We start from the raw sequence: 22,312 nt of genomic DNA, 5'->3' as shown, positions 1-22,312 counted from the left end.
TCATAGTTTATTTTAATAAATAATAAATTTATAATAAAAGATGCATCTTGTCTCGAGTAAGGTTTAAGTCTTTAATACGTGGGCAATCGCTCAACTGTAATCAATATTTTTTTTTTTTCATAATAATTTTCAATCGTCAATTCATTATTTTTGATTTTAATTTATTTGAAATAAAAATAAAAATTCAATGATTTATTTATTGCTTTTAGATCAAAATTAATTTATTCCATTATGTTCAATTCAATTTGAAATAAAATTTTATTATTTACGTAGTAAATAATTTTGAAGCTTTATTTTAAATATCAAGTTAAAACTAAGTGACTTTATGACAGTGAACTTGACAGTCATTAGAAATTTTTTTAGAATTTCATAGCAATTAAATTATTATTAAAAAAATGTAATTAAAAAACTTCACTTGTGAAAATTAATAAAAATTATAAGTGAAAATTTTTAGAAACATTTTTTTATTGTAATTGATTTGTTATTAAAATTTTTTAAATTGACAGCTATCACAGAAAGAACAAGATGACACACTGTAAATCGAAGTGTTTTAAAAGTGACTACAAATGGGCATTTAACATGGGAAATTAAAACACATGGAAGTGTTTTAAAAGTGACTACAATGCTTCAAGATAGGAACAAAACACTTTATGTGTGTTTTGTTAAAACACTTGGATCTACAGTGCACTGGATATCATTACGTAATAATTACAAATATAAATAATGCTGTGAAGTGGGAAAGAATAGGAGTTACGGTAATTATTACGTGAAGCGTTCCACATTCACGTAACAGGATATTGGTAGGAAAGGATTGAGAAAGGAATGTGGAGAGGACCATCTTAATGTGAGTTTATAGAATATGCGAGAAAAAATTATTATTATCATCCCAGGTTATACTCAGTGATATCTGTGGTGAAAAAAATTTTTAGACAGTAGCTTGAAAAATCCAGATTATGCTGCCTGATATCTGGATTATACTCATTATGATCTGGATTATACTCATTGTAATCTGGATTATACTAGCTACTATCAAATTTTTTTTCACTCAGTATAATCTGGGATGATATCCAGTGTCATCTTGTTCTTTCCGGGTAACTTCAGTATTATGTGACTTTTCATAATAGTGTTTCAATTTTAGATAAAATTTTGTAAAAATAAACTAAATAAATATCTTCTATTATCTATATCTATAATTTTCTAGGCATGTTTAAAAACTATAAAATATTATAGAAATCAATTTAATGTCATAAAATGTATCATTTAAATGAGAATTCTCAGTGAATATTTTGAGCTGATAATAATTCATTAATTAAAAAAGTAATAACTTTTTACTATAATTTTTTTTTAATTTTATAGAAGTAAATAAAACGTAATAATTGACTGAAAGTTGGAGCAAATTTTTCTGACTTCTAGGTCCTAGTAATAATTTTATTATTAATTGACTAATTTTAAAATCTAGAATTATAAAACATTCAGAAAAATCGTTAAAAATATATATATATTGCCGGTGAATACTGATGTAAAGTCAATTGTTTCATTTTACATTCCTTAAAAATAGAAATCAATAAATTGTTAAAAAAAGTCAGTCAAATTAATCCTATTTTTTTGTACAGGAATGGATAAAACGAGACATGAATTATGAGAAGGATAATGTTGGTCGTCAAGGATATTAATCCAACGAGGACTTTTAATAATTACTAGTATCACCAAAGAGGGAAAAAATGAGTTTTGTAGATATATCATAGTAGTTATATTTTCTATTTACCTCAAGTGTCATTAACATTGTTTACAAGGTATGTATTGTTATTATGAATAGAATTGTTTATTGGTGAGTGAATCTGTTCAACACGGCTTGCTGCTCTACATTGTTTCAACCCCATCGTTGATTGATATGTCGACTTAATCCGTAACAATAGATTACAATTGAATATATATCTACATATTTATAAGTCCCGGTAAATAATAGATATGGATGTATATCATATGTATGAATGATACGTAACATAAAATAAAGTACTCAATTAGCAACTCAACACTAATTAAATAAATTTTTACTCGTCAATTATTTGATATCATTAAAAATTTAATAATTAATCAAGTTTTTTTCAGATCGAATCAGTGAGGCTTATTTGTACAGGATAAACCAGTGAGGGAAAATTTAATTTAATACATAAAAAGCTCCTGGAATTTATTAGAGACTTTGATAATTTTATAATTATCCGCTGAGCGAAAATAATCATTTTGACAAACAAATATTTAAAGTTAATAAAATTTTATTTGGCAGCTCCGATTTAGCTCAAATAGAATATTTATTTGGTTACTTTTGACAACCTTTCATTACATATTTAAATCATCAGAAATAGACCATACATTTTTTATTAAGTAATGACTAAAATAAAACAGTTTATTATGTATACTTTTTCAAACTTGTGACAAACTTTATGATGGTGAAATTAACTAACATTTATCAGTTTTTTGTATTTTTATATTTAAGTTATTATGAAAAAATTTTAATAAAAAAATTCCATAGTTAGAAATTCAAAAAAATAACAATTATACATTTTTTTTTTTTTTTATAATTAATTGGTAATAAAAAAAAATCAACTTTGCTCTGAAACAAAAAAATTTCATTAGAATAATAAAACACAAAAATAAATTTATTTATTTACAGTAAAATTTGTTGAAAATAAAGTTGATAGACGTCTCACCATTTTTTTAATTTGTTTAATTAATTTTTCAATGTGGAATTTTTTCTTCTAAATTTTTTTACAATAATTTGTATATTGAAAAATCTTAAAAATTTGGAGGTGTCTTATTTAATTTCTGTATCATAAAATTTCGATATAAATTTATAATAATAATTATAACATTTATAAAAAAAATATACTGCTAATATAAAAGATATAAATTAGTAAATTTGAATAGTACTAATAATTTTGTCAGTTAAAATTTTTTCATTCCCGCATTTTTATGTAGGAGAAGTTTTACACTCGTAAATATAGATGCCGAAGGGGCTGGAAGAGAAAGGAGCAGCGAGAATGATGACGACGACGGGAACATGCGCAGAAGAGCAACGCCATTAGTACTACTTAACCGGATTTTTCGTCCATTTCGCCGTGCTGTCTGTGTATTGAAAAAAATAAAGCATTTAATTATTAACAAATAACGATTAAATAGATACTGTGTCGTGAGTGAGAGTGAGTATTGGCATTAATCGTCAATAAAATAAATAATTTACGGCAAGGAAGGTAGTAAATAATACCGTACAAGATGACTGAAAGATCAAGCAATGGAGATTACAAATATGATGTTGAAGAGGATGGTGGCGGCGATGGAGACAGCAATGGGGGTGATGACCACCAGAGAATGCCGTTGGAAAAAGACCGAAGTGAAAGAGCTGATAAAGTTGGCGAATACATGAAGGAATTATTGGCTGAAAAATTAGCCCTTGATTCACAGAAATGCCCAAATGCTCTCCGATTACTCGACCAAGGTGTTTATTTTTTAATTAATTATTTTTTTTAAATGATCGATTTTCCAATCTGTCGAGCGCTGATTAATTAGCGTTTATATTTTTAAGTATTTGTTTAGCCAGCCGGTCCTGATAAGCTAATTTAATTTTTTCAAAATCAATTTATTTTCATTGCTCATTTTTTACCTTTTTTTCCCAATGAAATGAAGTCGGCGGGCTTGATAAAGATGGCAGTGTATCTGACGCCACACAGACGCGAATTTAAACGGAAAGGCTTTTTTAAAGTATGACCTCGATGATATGACCGGCAAATTAATCTGTCATATCACGGCGATAGCTATGACAAAATTTGTTGATCTCTTTTGTAATCACCTGGATGTCATGCATCTAAACGAACAATTATTTGCTAGCTCCACTTGACAATTTTTTTTCTTTTATTTTATTTTTATTTTTATTTTTATTATTATTATTATTATTATTATTATTATTATTATTATTATTATTATTTGTTTTCGTCATTAATAACCGGGTCAAATACTTGACTCCATTATATTATTTATTCCATTTTGCAATGGCGCGAAAAGAAAACAATTCTATGCTCATGGATTATTTATTTATTTTTCTTATAGAGATTCAGAAGACTCAAGCTATTGGAAAGCCTATGCGAGACCTAAAATATGTAGATATATATCGTGAGAAACCAATCAGGGTATCTGTCAAAGTATTGGTACCAATTCGTGAACATCCTAAGGTAATACATGCAGCAAACTATTTGCTCAATAATTTTGGGCTCAGTATTAATATTAACAACAAAAACAATATTTATAATAATAATGATAATAATGACAAATATTTGTTTTGAACAGTTTAATTTTGTGGGAAAGTTACTTGGACCCAAAGGTAACTCAATGAAACGCCTGCAGGAAGAGACTATGTGTAAGATGGCTGTGTTGGGAAGAGGATCGATGAAAGATAGACAGAAGGTATATTATTCATCATATAACTTTACAAATTGTTAATTATATTGCTCATGAGTTATCCGAATCGTATTGTCTTACAAGTTAACTTTACAACTATATATTGGCTTAGTTCTTTGCAAGACAATTACTTATTAAGTCGCGAGATACTTGATGAAATAATTCACTTGATGGAAAAAGTAACACCGAAAAACTGAAATTATTTATTTAAAAAGTAATTTTTATTTAATGTAACTTGAAGCGAAATACCCGGCAATGTTTCACCGTATATTCACGTTATAAATAATCCAATTTAATCGATCGGTAGAAAACATCTCGGTATATGTAGCTACATCTTTCTAGCCTAAGCTTTCGGACTTTACTGTTCGCAAAAAATGAACGAAAAAAGGTCCCTAAGGGTTTAATGCGGAAAAAGTAAATTTTTCTTTCCCCTGATCCCTCTGGATTATCCCGACTATCTGGACTTGTTGATAAATAATAGGGGGAGGAAGAGGCTGTTGTAGGAGGTGCCAGTTTTCAATTTAATTTAAATTAATGAATCATTTTAGTTAATTAGTTGTTTAACGAGTTTGATAAACCGGTCACAGGTTAATGCAACTCTGTCTGTGACCCTGTTTTCGATATAGAGTATAATAAGTACAGGGAGTTTTTGTTATTAATGTAAATTAAAATTTAATTTTGTGTATTTGATCACCAGGAAGAGGAGTTCCGTCAGTCTCTGGACCCGAAGTATGCTCATCTGTGCGATGATCTACACGTCGAAATCACAGCTGTGGCACCACCAGCAGAAGCACACGCTCGCATCGCCTACGCGCTCGCAGAAGTTCGTAAATATTTGATACCCGACAATAATGACATTATCCGCCAAGAACAAATGCGTGAAATGGAGTTGACAATGTCAGAGAGTGGTGTAGTTCCTGATGAACATCGATCGACTGTTAAACCGTCAAGTTCCATGAGATCACCTACTAGTAGACCAGTCACCACTTCAAGCACATCCGTAAGATCCGCAAGACCTCCTTCTTCACGTCCTGGTAATTATTTTTATTAATTGATTTATTGTTTTACTGTAATCTTCTGTCAATTGTTGGTGTAAATTAATAAAATGTATATACTTACATATTTCTGATTAAAAGTAATGCCACCACCACCACCTCATTCATCAAGAACTTCAGCGTCTCGTTCATCGGCAAGTAAAGCTAAAGTATTTTCGATTTTGGATCGCGCTCGAGCTGCTATGGACCAAAGCTACGGGTTAGTTTTATAAAATTATTTTTGTAATATTATTTTACTATTAATTATTATTATTAAAAAAATAAAAAAATAATTAATGAAAAAATGGGTATTTTTAAATAATGATTAATGTAGATCCGCGCCGCCTCCGCCGTCCAGTCGTGCATCTCATCCAGACTATGATTATCACGGTTCTTCGAGTAGTAGTACCCGATATACTGATAGACATTACTCGCCGTCCGCTTCGTAAGACGCTTGGAACTTTTTTTTCCACTCGCATGATTTTTTTTTTTAAATAATTATTTAATCAAAATTTACTAATTAACTTAATTTTTATTTTTCAATCAAGATATATTCATATAAATATATCTATATATAATATAAAATGCAAATTATTAAAGAAATATTATGTATACTTTTGAATTTTTTATATTTTACAATATAGTGAAGACATTTATACGCCGACATCTTACACGACTTATGAGTACAGCGATGTCCCTTCAACTCACTCTTCTGATTATTATGAATCAACTGAATATCCTGGTAAGTAAAAGTAAATGATAACTTTTTTTTTCATACATTTTCTAAAATTCATTAATAAAAATAATAAATCTAGTGCTATTAAAAATTTATCTAAAAAATAACGTGATTAAATAAAATAACATTTAAAATAAAATAATAAATTTTATTGTGATTAAAACTAAATATAAATGAATAATTAATTTATATTAATATTACTAGATAAATTTAGATGCTTCAATAACTAATCTAATACTTTAATATAATATGTGATTATTTAAAATAAAATATAATAAATTAAAAAAAAAATGGATTCCGTTAAATTCGCAGAGGACTCATCCGGCCGCGCTTGGAAAACGTACAAGACATCATCGTCATCGGGCTCGGCTTCGCGATATCGTACAACTCCGTACACTCGCCCCAAGTAACAAAAAATAAGTTCTAAAGAACAAAAAAACGTTGAAGAACAAGGAAAAAAAATGAAATTAAAACATCACAAATAATAATAATAAACAAAAAAAAATGGGATTTATGAAAAATAATAATTTTTAATATTAATCAACATTAACGTTTATACTTAATATAACTCGGGAGTTATGTGTTTAATAAAAATAAATATAACCGTTAATACTAATAAATAATTAACCATTTAAACTATAACGTATTTAATCATAAATGATAAAAATAATAATAATAAACAAATAATAATTGATGAATGTTAATGAACTAAAAATTTAATTTTAGTTGAAATCGATCTGTACAAAGATAAACCCCCAATCAATAATTTATGCATAAAATAAATTAATTTAAATACAAATATAAGAATTTGTAAAAATTGAAATTGATAAAAAGACATTTAATTGAATTATAAAGTTCTTTTCTACCATTTATAAATAAATAATTACAAACAATGTAATGTTTTATATTATTTAAATAATTAAATATGTGACAAAATTAAAATTGTGTATCGATTAAAAACGAAAAAAAAAAATGATAAAACATTTCTTAAAATATTGTGTTAATAATGGATAAAAAAATAATCATTAATAAATATCTAAAAAAAAAACAAATACGCGAATATAAGGTCTAAATCACAAATTAAATCCTATCCTTCAATTACTAAAATAATAAAGATTAATTAATATAAAATTTTAATTAAATGATAAAACTAATTAAAATTTTCATTTCACATTCAATACATCATATCATCATTAATTAAGTTTTTTTTTTTTGTTGTATCATATAATATATAGCATAAGAGTTTTACTATTAGTTATATTTAAGTTTATAAATATTTTTTATCACATACATAAATGTTATCGAGTGAAAAATAATCCTTGATATCGTTAACATCAAAATTTTTGTTACCGCTTGTATTTTATCAAGCCGATACGTAGTCACAGCTGCCTTTAAAAAAAAAGTTATGAAAGGAAGAAGCAAAAAATAGATGTATAGGGTGATCAGAATGATGAATCCACAAAGTAATAAATAAGGATATATGTTTATATGTAAGTAATTAAAATTTAAATAAATAAGCTGAGAAAATGTTTCTTTAACAGTTTAATTGCAATTTTTAAAAATGTAAAGCAACTAAATATGAATACTTATTCACCGGCTAAATGTTCATTTATTTGCTTGGTCACCCTATATGATTATACATTCACATATATGTACGTTTATTATATTCAGTGCGGCTTCAGTCGTTAGACACGTAACTTGGAGAAAAGAAGCGAGTTCTTAAGTGTCGGCTGTCTATTGGTCGTACTCTTTACGAACAATATTTTTAAATAAAATTAAAAATAATTATACTACTAATGATCAACTAAGTGTTATTATTATTCTATTAGGAATTTTAAAACGATTCAAAAGTGACAAGAAGCTCCGTTTTTGAAGCACTTAATTATTTTTAACTGTTGAATTTTAAAATTCAACTGAGTGATTGCTACTCCGTTCTAACTCTTGTTATACTTTTTATTTTGAATCTTACTCAAGGTAATTTGACTGTTTATCTATAAATTAATTTGACCAAACCACATTCCTTAGTATTCAACTTTTATTAAATCGTACAAATTTTCTTCTGTTGTAATAATTATTTAATAAAATGGTGTACAGATGAGTGTAGAAGAGCAAAATAAAAAAAAAAAGCTGAGAAGTGATGAGATATTCAGTAAAATAAATCAATTTGTTACTTTACAAAAAGATGAAACTGCCAACTATAATAAGATTTTTACAAAGGTATGGTATGATAATTGTTGAAAAATTAAAATTTCAAGTACTTTTAATTAAATAATAGGTGACGGATAAAATTATTTCTATTTTGAAACAAGAGGATGAAGTATTTAGAAAATATTATCAAAGACCGATGTACACCGGGTCTTTTTACAAGCTAACAAAAGTTGGAAAACCGGAAGAATTTGATTTAAATTTAATTTTTGCTATTCCTGATCTTGATAATGCTGAAATAAAAGTAAGTTTATTTTTTTAACTTTTTTTTTATTTATATACATGATTAATTAATGTTATTTTTGAACAGAAAGGGAGGCCCGGCTTTGCTAAAATTAGATTTGATAAAAAAAAACTTTCCCCTGTTTGGGTCGAAAACAAGTAAATTTTTATTTTGTTATGTTTCTTTAAAAAAATACTATTATTATATTTTTTTATTTATATTAGAGTATTAAATAAATGGCTTGACAGCGAATATTATTTGGACAATGACAAAATACGACGTTGGTTCGAAGGAGTCGTTGAAAAGAGTATGAGTGCTTTCAAGAACGGGAATAATAAAATCATTCTTCCTATAGACTCTGGAAGTAACTATGAAGTAATAATTTTGAAACCACGAAGTTTTAACCAGAGAAATAATAACTGGCGACATAATAACTGGCGAGATAATAACCACGTTCATATGAAGAATAAAAAAAATTTTTTTCCCATAGTATGTTTTTGCAGAAAATTTATTATTTGCTGAATTATTAATGTTTGGTTATTTTGTCGTCAGTTGTAATGTTATTTCTTCTTTGAGAGAGTAAAATTATGCATGAAGATAAATATTTTATTTTAATTAATTAACATGGTAGGTAAAGGTAAGAAAAAGCGGACCAGCGTTTACTTTGTGTGTGACTTATGAATCTATGAAGTTTTCTGTTGACTTGGTTCCGGTGTTAGAGTTCTCTCGAGCACCACCTCTACCAGGAATTCAACAGTCGAAATATTCTTGGAATCTTGTTCCTAAACCGTTGAAGGACGGTGAAAATCCACATCAAAATTGGCGGTACAGTTTTTATTCTCATGAGCAGGACATGTTAAAGAAATTCGGTAAAGTTAAACCAGTAATTCGCCATATTAAAGTATGTTAATTCTTAATTATTGTTTGGAAAATTTTAAATATTTTTCCTGTAAGAGAAGTATCTTGAAAATAATTTTCAGAAATTAAGAGACACCCAAAATTGGAGTATTCTTGTGAGCTATCATATAGAAACTATTTTTTTCCACGCATTGAGCGAAAACAAAATTGATGATAATACTCCACAGACAGTGTTACTTGTTTTCGTAAGTATTTTTTTTTTTAGGCAATTAAATTATATTTTGATTGAGAATTACTCGGAATTTGATTATTTTCTGGATAGATGTTGAAGGAATTGAGTAAAGCTTTTAAAAGTAGGAAGTTAAATTATTTCTGGGATAAAACTTTTAATCTATTCGGTGAATTGACTGAAGAGAAAATAATTAGTGTACAAAAACGTTTAGATAAAATAATTAAAGAAATAGAAGCTGAACCATCGACTATGACCCAGTACTTCTGTAAGTATTTCAGAATAAACCATCAGTTAATAATTAAACTTTTAATTATAAATTAAATTGTAGTAATTAAAGAGGAGCAGGATAAAATAAATGGTGAAATGGCTAATGGTAATTTATAAAAATTTATTTTCTACGAATGAAATATTTACGAAATAAATTTATCTGTAGATTCTACTGCATGTTTATCGCGTCCGCTTCCTTTGTCTAGCGATTCTAAATCAAAACTACAGAATAAAAGTGCCATCAAAAATGAAGTCAAAACTTTAAATAACAAGATTCCGTTATTAGAAGCTTCATTTAAAAATTTATTTATACAGAGAGACATTGATCAAACTGATGCTTCTACTACGTATAATACAGAGATAAAAGCATTATTATCTTCTCTTATTAATGAAATGAAACAATTAAAAAGTAACGTTAGAAAAATTGAGATTAAAATAGACCAAGTTAATGAGAATATTAAAAAAATTAATTCACGATCAACATTTTTTGACATGGAATAATTTGCTCTCTCAACTTAATTAACAAATTTTCCAGATGCATTTGATTGTAGTAAGTATCTTTAATCATAAAATATTTTTATACTTTTTTCTTTGTAATTAAATAAAATGTTATTTGACTTTAATATGAATTTAAATTTTATTTATATTATGAAATTTTACGAGTCGCAACAACACACATGTTTTCCAAAGATATTTCTGGATAAGTGTAATAATATAATTTACTATCAAAGCCCATTGATTCCAGATATTTAATCCGACCCCAATTCAGCAGTGATTTGACCTTTCGACCTATCGATTCACGTGTCTCTCGTCTCTTTTCGTCGCTGAAATATTAATAAAAAAATTTATAAACAATTACATCTATTTTCTCTACGTCTACAGTTAAGCTGAATTAATACCGTCGCCAATTAATAAGTGATATTTTTATAAATTTACCTCAATTCTTTCTCAGTAACACTCGCTTGACGATTTTTGGCGTAGCCGCAAGTTGCCCAGCTGGCTATGCTGCATAAAATTGGAAATTCTTCAGGAGTAAATCCACACTCTTGTAAATATTTCTTCCCTACATAAGAAATGTATTCACAGCGATGATGACAACAAAATGCAATTATCAATCCACTCACTCCAGTATCTTTTGTCGAATTTGTTAAGCACCTTAGTGTCAGATCTGAATAATAAAATATTTACTTATTAATTATTTTTACAGCAGACAAAATGTATTTTATTTATTAAAACATACCAGTCGCAGCACCACATAAATGCTTCGCTATTCCTACAGTGTATTTATTACTTTTCACTTCTTTTATCTTATTTAAACAAAGATCAGCAATGTCTGCTCGTATTCTCACAATATTTATCGAGCAATCTTCAGTTTTTAATTTGTTATCATTTTTATGCCGATGACTCGAACGATCTACCAAGATTACTGTCGAGTCTTTAGTGTTTTTAATTAATTGACCTAGCCAGTAAGTTAATTTTCCTGTAAATAAATAAATTAAGGAAATATTACATCATGTATGAAGATGTAAATATAAATCTATACTAATAAATGGAGAGCCGGTTTTTTTGTCCGGTTATACTGCGAAAATTACTGAACTGATCGGAATAATACTTATACCATAAGATGTAGCGTGTTTCGGAGAAGGTTTTAGTATATGACATGTTGGTGATTACTTATCCGGAACCTATATTTTTTTGACTTATAAATAATGAATTTTTATTGCAACTAAATTTATTATATTCGATTGTCATTTCTTTAAAATAAATTTTTTAATTCTATTGGTTATATTTACATACTAGGCAGATTTATTCACTTATGAGACCTGCAATTTCTTTAAGTTAACTGAAACTTTCAATGCTCATTACAAATTTTTTTTTTCATATCAATTATTATTTATTTTTTTAAGAAAGACACGGGAATGTTATAATGATTGCACATTGAAAGTTACAATGAATATTAGCTAGAATAATTACATGGATAAAAGATGCATGCCAATTTGATAGAATTGGGAATCTGTGCAAATCAAAACAATACTCTAATTAAATTTCAAGTCTAGATCTAAAAATATAATTCTATAAAGCGCCTAGCAGAGCGGGCGAGTAATAACTAGTAACAATATATGTTCTTTAGTAACAATACTTTAGAACAAAATAGCGCGAATAGAAAATTTCAGAATAATATTTAAATTCTGATCCAAATAATTTTTTTTTTTTTTTTTAAATATAAATAACAATAAAGATATAAATATAAATAAGATATAAATAACAACGATAGATAGATAATGAATAATAATTACCTTTTCCTGCTCCAAATTCAATGAAGCAAGTATTCTCTCTTAATAATCCAGCTCGATTCAAGTGCGCTAGCAAAGACGAGTTTTGAATTAGATGCTTCTTTAAATAATTTCCATATGAAGAATTATTAACTTCGCCATCCAGAATATTATGCTGCAAAATTAATTCTTCTACTTCTGACAGCTTTTCTGTTCAAACATAACTCGTCCATAAATCATTACTCAAATTTTATAAATAAATAAAAGATTGATAAATACCAGCAGCAGCTTCTACTTTTTTAATAACATTTTCAACTACACTCTGGTCTAGTAACGTGAGAGGAATTCTCTCAGGAGCTTGTAGGTCAACGTCTCCACCATTTATTCCGTCTACAATACAATCTGGTCTTGCATCCAATAGCCTTTTGGCATTGCAAACTTTCAAATGCTGCTTCAGTTTTGACTCAAAACAAGTACTGCAAATAATCTATAAATTAAATAAATAATTTAGGAAGAAATATTTAAAATTAGATTTAGAAACTTACTGAGAATCATCCAAAGGACAAGGAATCCTTTTTGATGTTTTTTCGGTGACATTTTTCTCCATATGTTCACCGCAATATTCATTTCCTTTTTTGACAGTCATTCTACAAAATCTTTTTTTGCGTTCAACAAAAAACTTGCAATGATCTGAACTCATTTTTTAATTTTAATCAATTATTGCATTAACATTTAAATTTATTTACTTATTTATTTATTTTTTTTTTTTTTTTTTACCAACTCAATGCTACTCTGGAAAAAAATAACCTATAAAAGTCAGCTGTGAAGCGCCACCATGTGATTTTTTGTTTATAAAAATTGTTTATACATACACAAAAATCACAATTATTAAGTTTAAAATTAATGATAACAATTACAAATAAAAGTAATTGTTGACAGAAAGTATGAATTTTAATAAATTAAATGACCTAAAACGCTGCTTTATTTTATACAGAACTTATTGTAATAAACTTAACGAAGCACGTATTGCCGGTATGTATTTTTTTATCAACTTGTAAATAAATCAACAAATAAACAAAATTATTAAAAACACATTTTTTTACTAGATTTTCCAAATACTTATGAAACTAAAGGTAGAGAAGAATATTGGAATGAAATATGGTTGAAGAATAATTATTTCAACCCTAAAAACGACAATTATCAGATAAAAATGTTGTTACCACCGCCAAATGTCACAGGAGTATTGCACCTAGGACATGCACTGACAATTACTGTTGAAGATATTTTAGCGAGATGGTAATTTATTTCTTAATTAATTTTTTTTATATTATAAAGTACTCCAAAATCCTGGCTTATAAGTTTGCCAAAAAATATGGACACTTAGTCACACCAGACGAAGCATTAAAATACTATAAATTGGATGATTTTGAAAAACGCAGACAGATCTCCGACTGCACTATCTTCTTTAAATTATTCACAGGCTTAATTGAAGCTCCGAATTTACAGACATAATCGACTACTGAATGCAACTAAATCTAATAAAAACTATGTCATCAATAGTTCAAGAAACAGAATATCAGCTCTTATTAATAGATATCACACAGACATAAATTTTTTCGATGGTTCCTATAAAATATTCTTAGCTAAATTAAAAACAATCTTGTAATTCATAATGCTGCAATACTTTTCTTTATGTATATTAGTCTTTCTTCTATTATAATTTTTTGTATAAATTTCTCTCAAAATTTTGTATTACCAATGTGTACAAAGCCGATTGGCGTATAAGTATATAAATAAATAAATAAATAAATAATTATTGGTATTAATAAACTTAGGCACAGAATGAAGGGAGATTCTGTACTCTGGGTTCCTGGTCTAGATCATGCTGGAATAGCTACGCAGGTAGCAGTAGAAAAAAATTTATTGGCCACTAAGCAGGTAACAAGACATGATTTGGGTAGAGAAAAATTTTTGGAGTGCGTTGAAGAATGGAAACGAGATAAAGGAGATAAAATTAAAAAGCAGCTGAAGAATTTGGGAGCTACTTTGGACTGGTCGCATGAATATTTCACAATGAGTAAGGTAATTTTTATTCCAAGAAAATTTGGCATTAGACTAATTGAAAATTTTTTAATTAAATAGGAACATAACAAAGCAGTAAATGAAGCATTTGTTACCTTGCACCAGCGTAATTTGGTGTACCGACATAAGGATTTAGTAAACTGGTCTCCTACGTTGAGAAGCACGATTTCTGACATAGAAGTCGAGTCAATAAAAGTGGATAAAAAAACTGATTTAAAAGTTCCTGGTTACAGCAAAAATGTGACATTTGGAGAGATAGTGGACGTTGCTTTTAAAATAAAAGACTGTGAAGATGAGATTGCTGTCTCGACAACGAGAGTTGAGTCGATGTTTGGAGACGTTGCTATTGCCGTACATCCAGAAGACCCTCGGTACTCTGGATATATCGGTCAACAAGTCTGGCATCCGCTTCGCGAGACTTTTATTCCTATTATAGCGGACTCTAGTGTTAGGCAAGACTTTGGTACAGGCGCTGTAAAAATAACTCCGGGTCACCATCACCAGGATCTTGAAATCGCACGTAGGAACGCTCTGGAAATAATAGAAGTAATAAACGAAGATGGTACTATGAATGAGCGAGCGAAAAATTATTCAGGAGTCCACAGGTTCGACGTTAGAAGGAAACTCCTTGATGAATTAACTGACAGAGGAATAATCAGAGGTATCAAGGATCATGCGATGGTGATTCCTGTTTGTTCTAGGTCTGGAGACGTAATTGAGTATATGATGAGAGAGCAGTGGTTTGTCAGCATGCGAAAAATGGCTGAAAAGGCTATGGAGGCCGTAACTAGTCACAAATTAAAACTAAACCCTTCTAGGTTCGAAGAAATGTGGCTGGATTATTTGAGTAAGACCAAGGACTGGTGTGTGTCGAGACAGTTGTGGTGGGGCCATCGGATTCCCGCTTACAAATGTCTAGGAAGTCAAAATGAAAATTGGGTTGTAGCTTCGAGCCTCGCGGAAGCTCGATATGTGGCTAAAAAACAATTTGGAGCAATTGAAGTTCAGCAAGATGATGATGTGCTGGATACTTGGTTCTCTGCGGGATTGTTACCATTGTCTGCGATGGGCTGGCCAGATGACAAGTACACCAAGTATTATCCTTTGAGTCTTATGGAAACTGGACATGATATTATGATGTTCTGGGTGGCGAGGATGGTGATGCTGTGCTCGGAGTTAGTGGGAAAGCTTCCTTACAATGAAGTACTACTTCATGGGATTTTGTGTGACGCTCAGGGTAAAAAAATGTCTAAAAGTCGCGGAAATGTTATCTTACCAGAGTACGTTGTCGATGGAATAAGTTTAGAAGGTCTTAATGCGAAAGCTGAAGAAAGTTTTGCAGCAGGAATTCTCAGCAAGGCTGAACTTAAACACACATTGACTGTTAATAGTAAAATGTTTGGTGAGGGAATAGATGAGTGTGGAATCGACGCGCTGAGACTCACTCTCAGTAGTCATAATATTAAAAACGAGAAGATTAGTTTTAATGTCAGTGAGTGTAAGACGAACAAACATTTCTGTAACAAAATATGGCAAGCTTGTAAATATGTTTTGCTTGTTACTGATGATAGTGTTATAGAAAAGCCTGGTAATCTGACAACGGTGGATAAGTGGGTGTTGAGTCGCTTAGCTTTCATGGTAGACACTGTAAATAAATCGTTTGAAGAGCGGAATTTTTATAAAGCCATTAAGGCTTTCAGACAATTTTTTTACTATGAATTCTGTGATTTTTTTATTGAAGCAACCAAACCTGGACTGCAGACTTCTAATGAAGACATTTTTCGAAGTCATAGATACAGCTTGATACGGTGCTTAGAAGTTTCTCTGAGAACAATTTCACCGGTAATGCCGTACTTGTGCGAAGAATTGTACTCGAGACTCGCTAAGAAGCTTCCAGCATTCACTCAGACCCCTTCGATAATGAAATTAAAATATCCGACTTTTGAAGAAGATGATAGAGATTGTAAATTAGAAGAAAGGTTTAGTCAGGTTTTACAAATAATTCTGGCTGTTAGAAATATTTATACTTATGTTAACAAGTCATCTATTCTAGAAGGTAAGCTTTAGTATATTTGAATTAATTTTGTAATATTAATGAAGAATTTATTTCTTAGTTCATATTGTGACGGATAAAGATAATTTAGAATTATTTGAGGATAATATCAATGTTATAATTGCTACGACCCGAATCAGCGACACCAAAATTCTACCAGAAAATACTTATGTCGTCGAAGAAAATAGTATTTGTAGTAATGAATCTGGTTTTAAATTGTATTATTTATTGAAGGTAATTAATGAGTTTTAGTTAATAAAAATTAGAGTTTCACGATGGATTAAATTTGCAGGATAAACAAATTGCTGGACAAATGACAGATAAAGTAGAAAATAAAAAAATAAAATTGGAACAAAATATAGAAAAGCTTTCAAAAAGTTTATCTCAAGAAAAATATAAAACTGAAGAAAGCAGGACAAAAATAGAAAATCAGGTAAATTAATTAAATCTAAAAATAACCATACAAATAATAAAATTAATATTTATTTCTAGATCAAACATCTTCAATATGAGCTCGAAAAAATTCCGAGATTTGTATAAAAAAAAATTATTTATTACTTAAATAAAAATATTTTACTCAACTTCCATACTTTCATCACTACTATCGTCACTATCACTGTCAGACTCGGAGCTCTCTGAGTCTAGCCAAACTTGGGATGAGACATCATTCGCAATAATAGTCTGCCATTCATTCAATTTATGAAGATCTAAACTGTAGAAATCATTCAGAGTGTACTGTCTGTCTCCGTCTTCATACAACCCACCGTACAAATAGAGTACGTTGTTTTTGACAACAAGCCCAGGATTTATTCTCGGAGCAGGAGTAAATGTTTGAGCTTTGGGTCCTTCTGATCCTCTGGAACATGTTGAAGCGACAGGAGCGGGTCCAAGAGTCATTGTGAACACTCCGTCATCGATAACTACTTTAGCTGGTTCTGGTTCGGTATCTTCCTCATCTTCGTCGTCATCAGCATCAACATCTTGAACATCCATGTCATCCTTTTTGCGTCTTCGCTTAGTTTTATCTTTCTCTGGCGCCACTACGACGTTTTTCCACTGGCGTTTCTCGATGTCCAAAGCCAGCAGATCATTGAAAAATGTCCCGTGAAGTTCTTCATCGTCTTCGTCATCCTCATCATCGTAAACTCCTCCAAACAAATAAGCGACATTCGGAGAGACCATAACAGCTGATGAGCTGCATCGAGGAGAAAATTTAATTCCTGACTGTTTAACATGAGCGGATTTCCACTTCTGATCTTTGCTTTCTTCTTTAGGAGGACTCAGGACATACATATCTGTGTGAACTTGACCCTTGTCCACGTCCTTTTTAACTCTTTCCTTACTGTAACCTCCGTAAATCAAAATTTTATTATCCGTAGTAGGCAAAACAATGCACCCAGACCTTGGAGGAGGAACAATTCCTGTAATTTCAACTTTCTGCCAGGTGTAAGCTGTCAAATCAAATATATAAAAATCATTGTAATACTTGAAGTCACGGGTGTTGTCGTGAAAACCGCCAAAGACAAACAGCTGTTTCTTCGCATAAACCATTCGGTGTCCACTTCTCGAAGTAGGTCCATTCGGCACTGCAACTTTCTTCCATTTCTTCTCACCGAAGTTAAAAACCCATAAATCTTTGTAGTGGTAAAACTGAGACTCTGAAGGACTTGAAAATTCTCCACCAAATACCCAGAGTTCACCTTTGTTACTAGAAATAGCCACTGCTTGATGTCCACATCTTGGAGGTGGAGCTCCAGGCGCCTTTACTACAGTCCAGGTTTTTTTATTCAAGCTGTAAAAAAACATGTCTCCATAAACAGTTGTTTGACGTCCATCGTGAAACTCTCCTCCCAGCATCACCAGCTCATCTTTAAAAGGGTGAGCCGTCAACGTGAAATTAACTCGCCTCGACGGTTGATCGACAACCGCTTCCACGACTTTTTGTCTCGCTGCTTCTTCTCTCTCAATTTGCGCGACTACTTTTTCAATGTCATCCTATTAAAATCATACACAATCCCATTAAAAATAAATAAATATTTTTATAAATAAAATTACTAACCTCTCCAATAGCCGCTAACTCCTTTTTCATTTTTAAATTCATTTTTTTCTCCGTTTTCATCGCAGTTTTTTCACTACCGCTTATTTTTTGCTTACTTTTATTTTTCTTACCCATTTTTAAAGTGTTAATTATTTATTAAAATTACAAACAATTTTCACGTGGTTCACGTGTGCTCACTCATAAAAAATATAACATTTCAATATTTTCCAACTTATGGTTAAGTTACTAACTGAACTGTAGAGGCGTTGCTGTTGATTTCTTTGAATTTTAGGTGGGGGGTAATCAAGGCTGTAGTTGCTATCGGTCTCAGCTGGCAGCTTAATATATAAATACAAATTGATGTAATAAAAGTAACTATTGTTTCCGTAACATAATAAGTGATTTGTATAAAACGCCATTATGGCATCTGCATCGAGCACAAGTGCGCGTAGTCTTTTTGTTGAGTCGAAAATGCGATTGGCTGATAAAGTTCAAGTTAATGTCAATAATATTGCTTCTCTTGCACGTCAGATTCAACGCGGCTCCAAAAGCACTGAAGTAAATAATCAATTTTAAATATACTTAATGAGTTGAATCAAATTTTTCTAACTTAATAATTGTTTTTTTAGATCTTGATGCAATCAGCGAAGAATTTTGCACAACAAGAGCATAGCCTAGAAAACGCAGAAAATAATCTAGAGAAACTAGCATTGATCACTTCCCACCTGGAGTGTCAGCTGGCAGCAGTCGACAGGAGTTCTGCTAAATTAGAAGACGTAACGGAGCAAGTTCGGGCAATGCAACGTTAAAAGCAGGTCTTTTTTTATTTATTTATTATCAAATTTGTAACAAACCAATCAATATTAATATTAAAAAATCTGGAAAATCCAAAAGTGCACGACTCATAATGCTCATTTGATCGTAAAAAATATAAAAATACATTTTTTTTCTGACCGTTTGATTTTGGCACCAAAATAATCTATGACATTAAAGTTAGCTATCACTTGACAATTTTTTAATTTTATTTAACAAAAAGATTTTTTCCAAAAAATCATTTTTAAAAAATTGCATTTTTTATTTTTTAAAATTTCTAAATGTCAATATTTTTTTTGGCCAAAATTTGTTATAAAATTTTTTAAATTATTAAATATATGCTACATTAATTTTCATATATAATCTTAAAAAAAAGTAATCCAAATAATGGCTTTTTTCTCGAGTTTTCGTGTTTAATTTAAGGGTTACGAATATTTTTTCTATTTCTTGACTAGAAAATTTTTTTTTTTACATTGTGATGTTTTTTTGGTTTTTTAATCTTTCAAATCGGTCTTTAAAAGTAACAGAATTATTTCTTATTAAATTCTCTATCCGGTGATGTGCAGCTTAGTCAATTTCCGTCGACTAACAAGAGTGTAACAATAAAAACAGTAGCGAAAAATAGGAAGAGGCAAACAGAATTTTTCGATCTTAAAGCACTCTTTAATGCTTCGAATTAAGAGTCGTGCAATATTAATATTGAAATAACAAATAAAGTTACGAGGAATGTACACCACGTATAAAAGCTTCCACTGATGCAATCGGCGTATCTGGAAGGATTCCATGACCCAAATTAGCAATATACCCCTTTTTACTAAACTGTGATGCTATTTTTCTTGCACGCTCGTAAACTTGCTCTTCACTTGCGTACATTGCGCATGGATCCATGTTTCCTTGAACAGTTGCCTTTGCTAAACGTGTCCTTGCATCTGATGGCTCCACTGTCCAATCAATTCCTATCACATCGTAGGCTTCTGTTTTAGCAAGACGTTCCAAAGAATTTAAAGTAGCGCCTTTTGGAAATGCAATCTAATAAAATCATTTAGAATTATTAACCAGTATTTGTTTTTGTCATAATTTGTATAAAAAATTATTCTTAAGGTATGTTTGAATAAAAAATTATATAATTATTATCATAAAATTTTTTTAATTCTTCAGAATTTTTAAGAATTGGCCTTCAACTATGAAATTTATTCAGAGCTGTTATTTATTTGGAATAATAGTAATTGTAAAATTTCTATACTGCTTAAAAAAATAATTACCATTGGAACTCTAGGAATTTCTAATTCATCCAATTTGAGTTTTACTTGTTCACTGATTTTTTTGAGAAAAGGCAGTGAATAAATATCAAAAAGTTCGTCATTTAAATAATCTGCATGACTTTCAAATACTTGTAGCGCCTGTTTATGTACAAAAATTATTTTTAAAGTTTAAATTACTCTGATAAGTACACAAGTGGTAGCAAACAATTAAAAATTATTACCTGAGCACCAGATTTAGCTTGCATTACTAAATAATCAATAATGATATCAGTGATCAATTGTAAAAGCTCTAAAGATTCTTGAGGATATTTATAAAGCCAAGATCTAGCTTGTGCCATTGTAGAGCTTCCACCTCCCTGGATCATATAACCCATCAATGTCCACTATCACAACAAACGATTAATTATTTTAATTACCGATTATTATTGATAATTACAATTTATAAAAAGAACATCATTTATCGCCTAAGAAAACATAAACATATACGAATAAAATTAAAAAAATTATTCACGTTTGGTGATATAATCAAATATTGATGTATTTTTTATCAATAACGTGACTAAAATCCTTTTAGTCACGTTGGGATATCCGCGTGAATTCTATAAATAGACTTACTAATTGTCCATATCTTTAATTAAGAGAACAAAATTACTTACTGGAGCACCTGTGAATCCAATCAGAGGGACTTTACCCTCCAATTTGTGTCTCGTTAGCGTGATTGCTTCTCCAACGTACCCGAGATCTTTTTCCACGTCTGGTTTCTTTAACCTTGACATGTCACCTGGAGTGGCGATCGGTTCTGGCAGTACTGGACCCTGTAAATTAAATAACTTGAATTTTTTCTCATAGATAAAATGAAAATAAAGATAAAACAATGTTCAGACTTACTACTCCGGGTCTCATTTCAACTGTCAGACCCATTGCCTGTGGTATGACAAGAATATCAGAAAAAATTATGCTAGCATCAAGATCAAATCTTCTGATCGGCTGCAAAGTAACTTCGCATGCATATTCTGGTGTCTGGCAAATTGAAAAAAAATCATGCTTGGTTCGAAATTCCCGAAATTCAGGTAAATATCTTCCAGCCTGTCTCATTATCCATACTGGTATCTTGTCAACTTCTTCTCCACGGGCAGCTTTTAAAAATCTGTCATTTTTCAGAACTGGAAAATCGTGTTTCATCATTATTATTGTTAATATTGTTAATATTTTATTTATTATTAATCTGAAATTTATAAAATATAGGTTATAATATTATCATAACACTTTGAAATATCTTGTTGTAAAATAACTTTACACTTGAACTAATTAAAACTGTCCTACTAAATAAAAATGTTTGTGTTTCTTATTATAATGAATGATAAATCATTTTTTCAATAAATTATATGACAAATGTTCATTATGTCGATATCACAAGTCACAGTGTCTTCGTCTCATGTGATAAAAAAGGTCAGGATAAAATAATTACAATGGCGCGGTTTTATGTGTTGTTTTGTATCCCGACTGCCATCAGCGCCACCGTCTTTCTTCTCGCTTGTGTTGCCGGTAAGAAAGAAAATCGCTTGATAGTTTAAAAACAAAATCAGCTGAAAAACATACACTTATTATAATGTACATGAATAATTATTAGTAAATAATTGGCAAATAAATCAATCAATATTTAGTAATGGGAATAAATTAAGTTATCAAGTACTCAAGATTACAGAAAGAGAAAAAACAATAAATAAACACTATCGACCTACTAATGAACATCCAGAGTAAAATTGTCACACTGACCTCGATTGCAT

The 22,312-nt window shown here is 29.9% G+C and overlaps 7 protein-coding genes across 10 annotated transcripts; 4 read left to right on the top strand and 3 right to left on the bottom strand.

Moving 5' to 3' along the window:
- Nucleotides 1-3,056: 3,056 nt before the first annotated feature.
- On the top strand, nucleotides 3,057-7,613 carry LOC123267425 (KH domain-containing, RNA-binding, signal transduction-associated protein 3-like). Of its 2 annotated transcripts, none has more exons than XM_044732045.1 (8): nucleotides 3,057-3,493; nucleotides 4,102-4,223; nucleotides 4,339-4,455; nucleotides 5,147-5,483; nucleotides 5,586-5,703; nucleotides 5,818-5,928; nucleotides 6,128-6,225; nucleotides 7,588-7,613. In XM_044732045.1, exons 1-8 carry the CDS (start codon nucleotides 3,271-3,273, stop codon nucleotides 7,596-7,598), a joined length of 1,137 nt encoding a protein of 378 aa, XP_044587980.1. In that variant the 5' UTR covers nucleotides 3,057-3,270; the 3' UTR covers nucleotides 7,599-7,613. The 2 variants fall into 2 exon arrangements, with proteins under 2 accessions (XP_044587980.1, XP_044587979.1); XM_044732044.1 differs by lacking the exon at nucleotides 7,588-7,613 and adding an exon at nucleotides 6,532-6,713.
- Nucleotides 7,614-7,759: 146 nt separating this feature from the next.
- Nucleotides 7,760-10,627, top strand: LOC123267413 (cyclic GMP-AMP synthase). 2 transcript variants are annotated; one of them, XM_044732029.1, is made up of 10 exons: nucleotides 7,760-8,193; nucleotides 8,314-8,436; nucleotides 8,495-8,668; nucleotides 8,735-8,805; nucleotides 8,872-9,136; nucleotides 9,279-9,548; nucleotides 9,628-9,750; nucleotides 9,828-10,002; nucleotides 10,066-10,093; nucleotides 10,166-10,627. In XM_044732029.1, exons 2-10 carry the CDS (start codon nucleotides 8,314-8,316, stop codon nucleotides 10,503-10,505), a joined length of 1,569 nt encoding a protein of 522 aa, XP_044587964.1. In that variant the 5' UTR covers nucleotides 7,760-8,193; the 3' UTR covers nucleotides 10,506-10,627. The 2 variants fall into 2 exon arrangements, with proteins under 2 accessions (XP_044587964.1, XP_044587965.1); XM_044732030.1 differs by having other exon boundaries at nucleotides 8,175-8,193; nucleotides 8,872-9,022; nucleotides 10,066-10,110; nucleotides 10,171-10,627.
- LOC123267426 (tRNA:m(4)X modification enzyme TRM13 homolog) lies at nucleotides 10,617-13,056 on the bottom strand. Its single transcript, XM_044732046.1, has 6 exons — nucleotides 12,823-13,056; nucleotides 12,557-12,753; nucleotides 12,302-12,487; nucleotides 11,245-11,484; nucleotides 10,941-11,172; nucleotides 10,617-10,828 (listed from the first exon to the last, which is right to left on the bottom strand). Exons 1-6 carry the CDS (start codon nucleotides 12,975-12,977, stop codon nucleotides 10,651-10,653), a joined length of 1,188 nt encoding a protein of 395 aa, XP_044587981.1. The 5' UTR covers nucleotides 12,978-13,056; the 3' UTR covers nucleotides 10,617-10,650.
- On the top strand, nucleotides 13,037-16,993 carry LOC123267399 (valine--tRNA ligase, mitochondrial-like). Its single transcript, XM_044732010.1, has 7 exons — nucleotides 13,037-13,309; nucleotides 13,384-13,573; nucleotides 14,113-14,359; nucleotides 14,420-16,415; nucleotides 16,474-16,646; nucleotides 16,705-16,845; nucleotides 16,905-16,993. The coding sequence occupies exons 1-7, from the start codon at nucleotides 13,222-13,224 to the stop codon at nucleotides 16,950-16,952; spliced, it is 2,883 nt and encodes a 960-aa protein (XP_044587945.1). The 5' UTR covers nucleotides 13,037-13,221; the 3' UTR covers nucleotides 16,953-16,993.
- LOC123267414 (kelch domain-containing protein 4) lies at nucleotides 16,878-18,710 on the bottom strand. The gene is made up of 2 exons (XM_044732031.1): nucleotides 18,472-18,710; nucleotides 16,878-18,407 (listed from the first exon to the last, which is right to left on the bottom strand). Exons 1-2 carry the CDS (start codon nucleotides 18,583-18,585, stop codon nucleotides 16,986-16,988), a joined length of 1,536 nt encoding a protein of 511 aa, XP_044587966.1. The 5' UTR covers nucleotides 18,586-18,710; the 3' UTR covers nucleotides 16,878-16,985.
- Nucleotides 18,711-18,749: 39 nt separating this feature from the next.
- LOC123267442 (BLOC-1-related complex subunit 7) lies at nucleotides 18,750-21,554 on the top strand. Its single transcript, XM_044732066.1, has 3 exons — nucleotides 18,750-19,008; nucleotides 19,080-19,265; nucleotides 21,392-21,554. Exons 1-2 carry the CDS (start codon nucleotides 18,871-18,873, stop codon nucleotides 19,257-19,259), a joined length of 318 nt encoding a protein of 105 aa, XP_044588001.1. The 5' UTR covers nucleotides 18,750-18,870; the 3' UTR covers nucleotides 19,260-19,265; nucleotides 21,392-21,554.
- On the bottom strand, nucleotides 19,768-21,985 carry LOC123267430 (uroporphyrinogen decarboxylase). Of its 2 annotated transcripts, XM_044732054.1 has the most exons (6): nucleotides 21,823-21,985; nucleotides 21,414-21,750; nucleotides 21,182-21,340; nucleotides 20,747-20,908; nucleotides 20,526-20,663; nucleotides 19,768-20,292 (listed from the first exon to the last, which is right to left on the bottom strand). In XM_044732054.1, the coding sequence occupies exons 2-6, from the start codon at nucleotides 21,708-21,710 to the stop codon at nucleotides 19,981-19,983; spliced, it is 1,068 nt and encodes a 355-aa protein (XP_044587989.1). In that variant the 5' UTR covers nucleotides 21,711-21,750; nucleotides 21,823-21,985; the 3' UTR covers nucleotides 19,768-19,980. The 2 variants fall into 2 exon arrangements, with proteins under 2 accessions (XP_044587989.1, XP_044587988.1); XM_044732053.1 differs by having other exon boundaries at nucleotides 21,414-21,985.
- Nucleotides 21,986-22,312: the final 327 nt, after the last annotated feature.

This window comes from Cotesia glomerata, linkage group LG6, assembly GCF_020080835.1.
Source record: "Cotesia glomerata isolate CgM1 linkage group LG6, MPM_Cglom_v2.3, whole genome shotgun sequence".
Classification (NCBI taxonomy): Eukaryota; Metazoa; Arthropoda; class Insecta; order Hymenoptera; family Braconidae; genus Cotesia; species Cotesia glomerata.
This window is presented reverse-complemented; position numbering and strand designations above follow the sequence as displayed.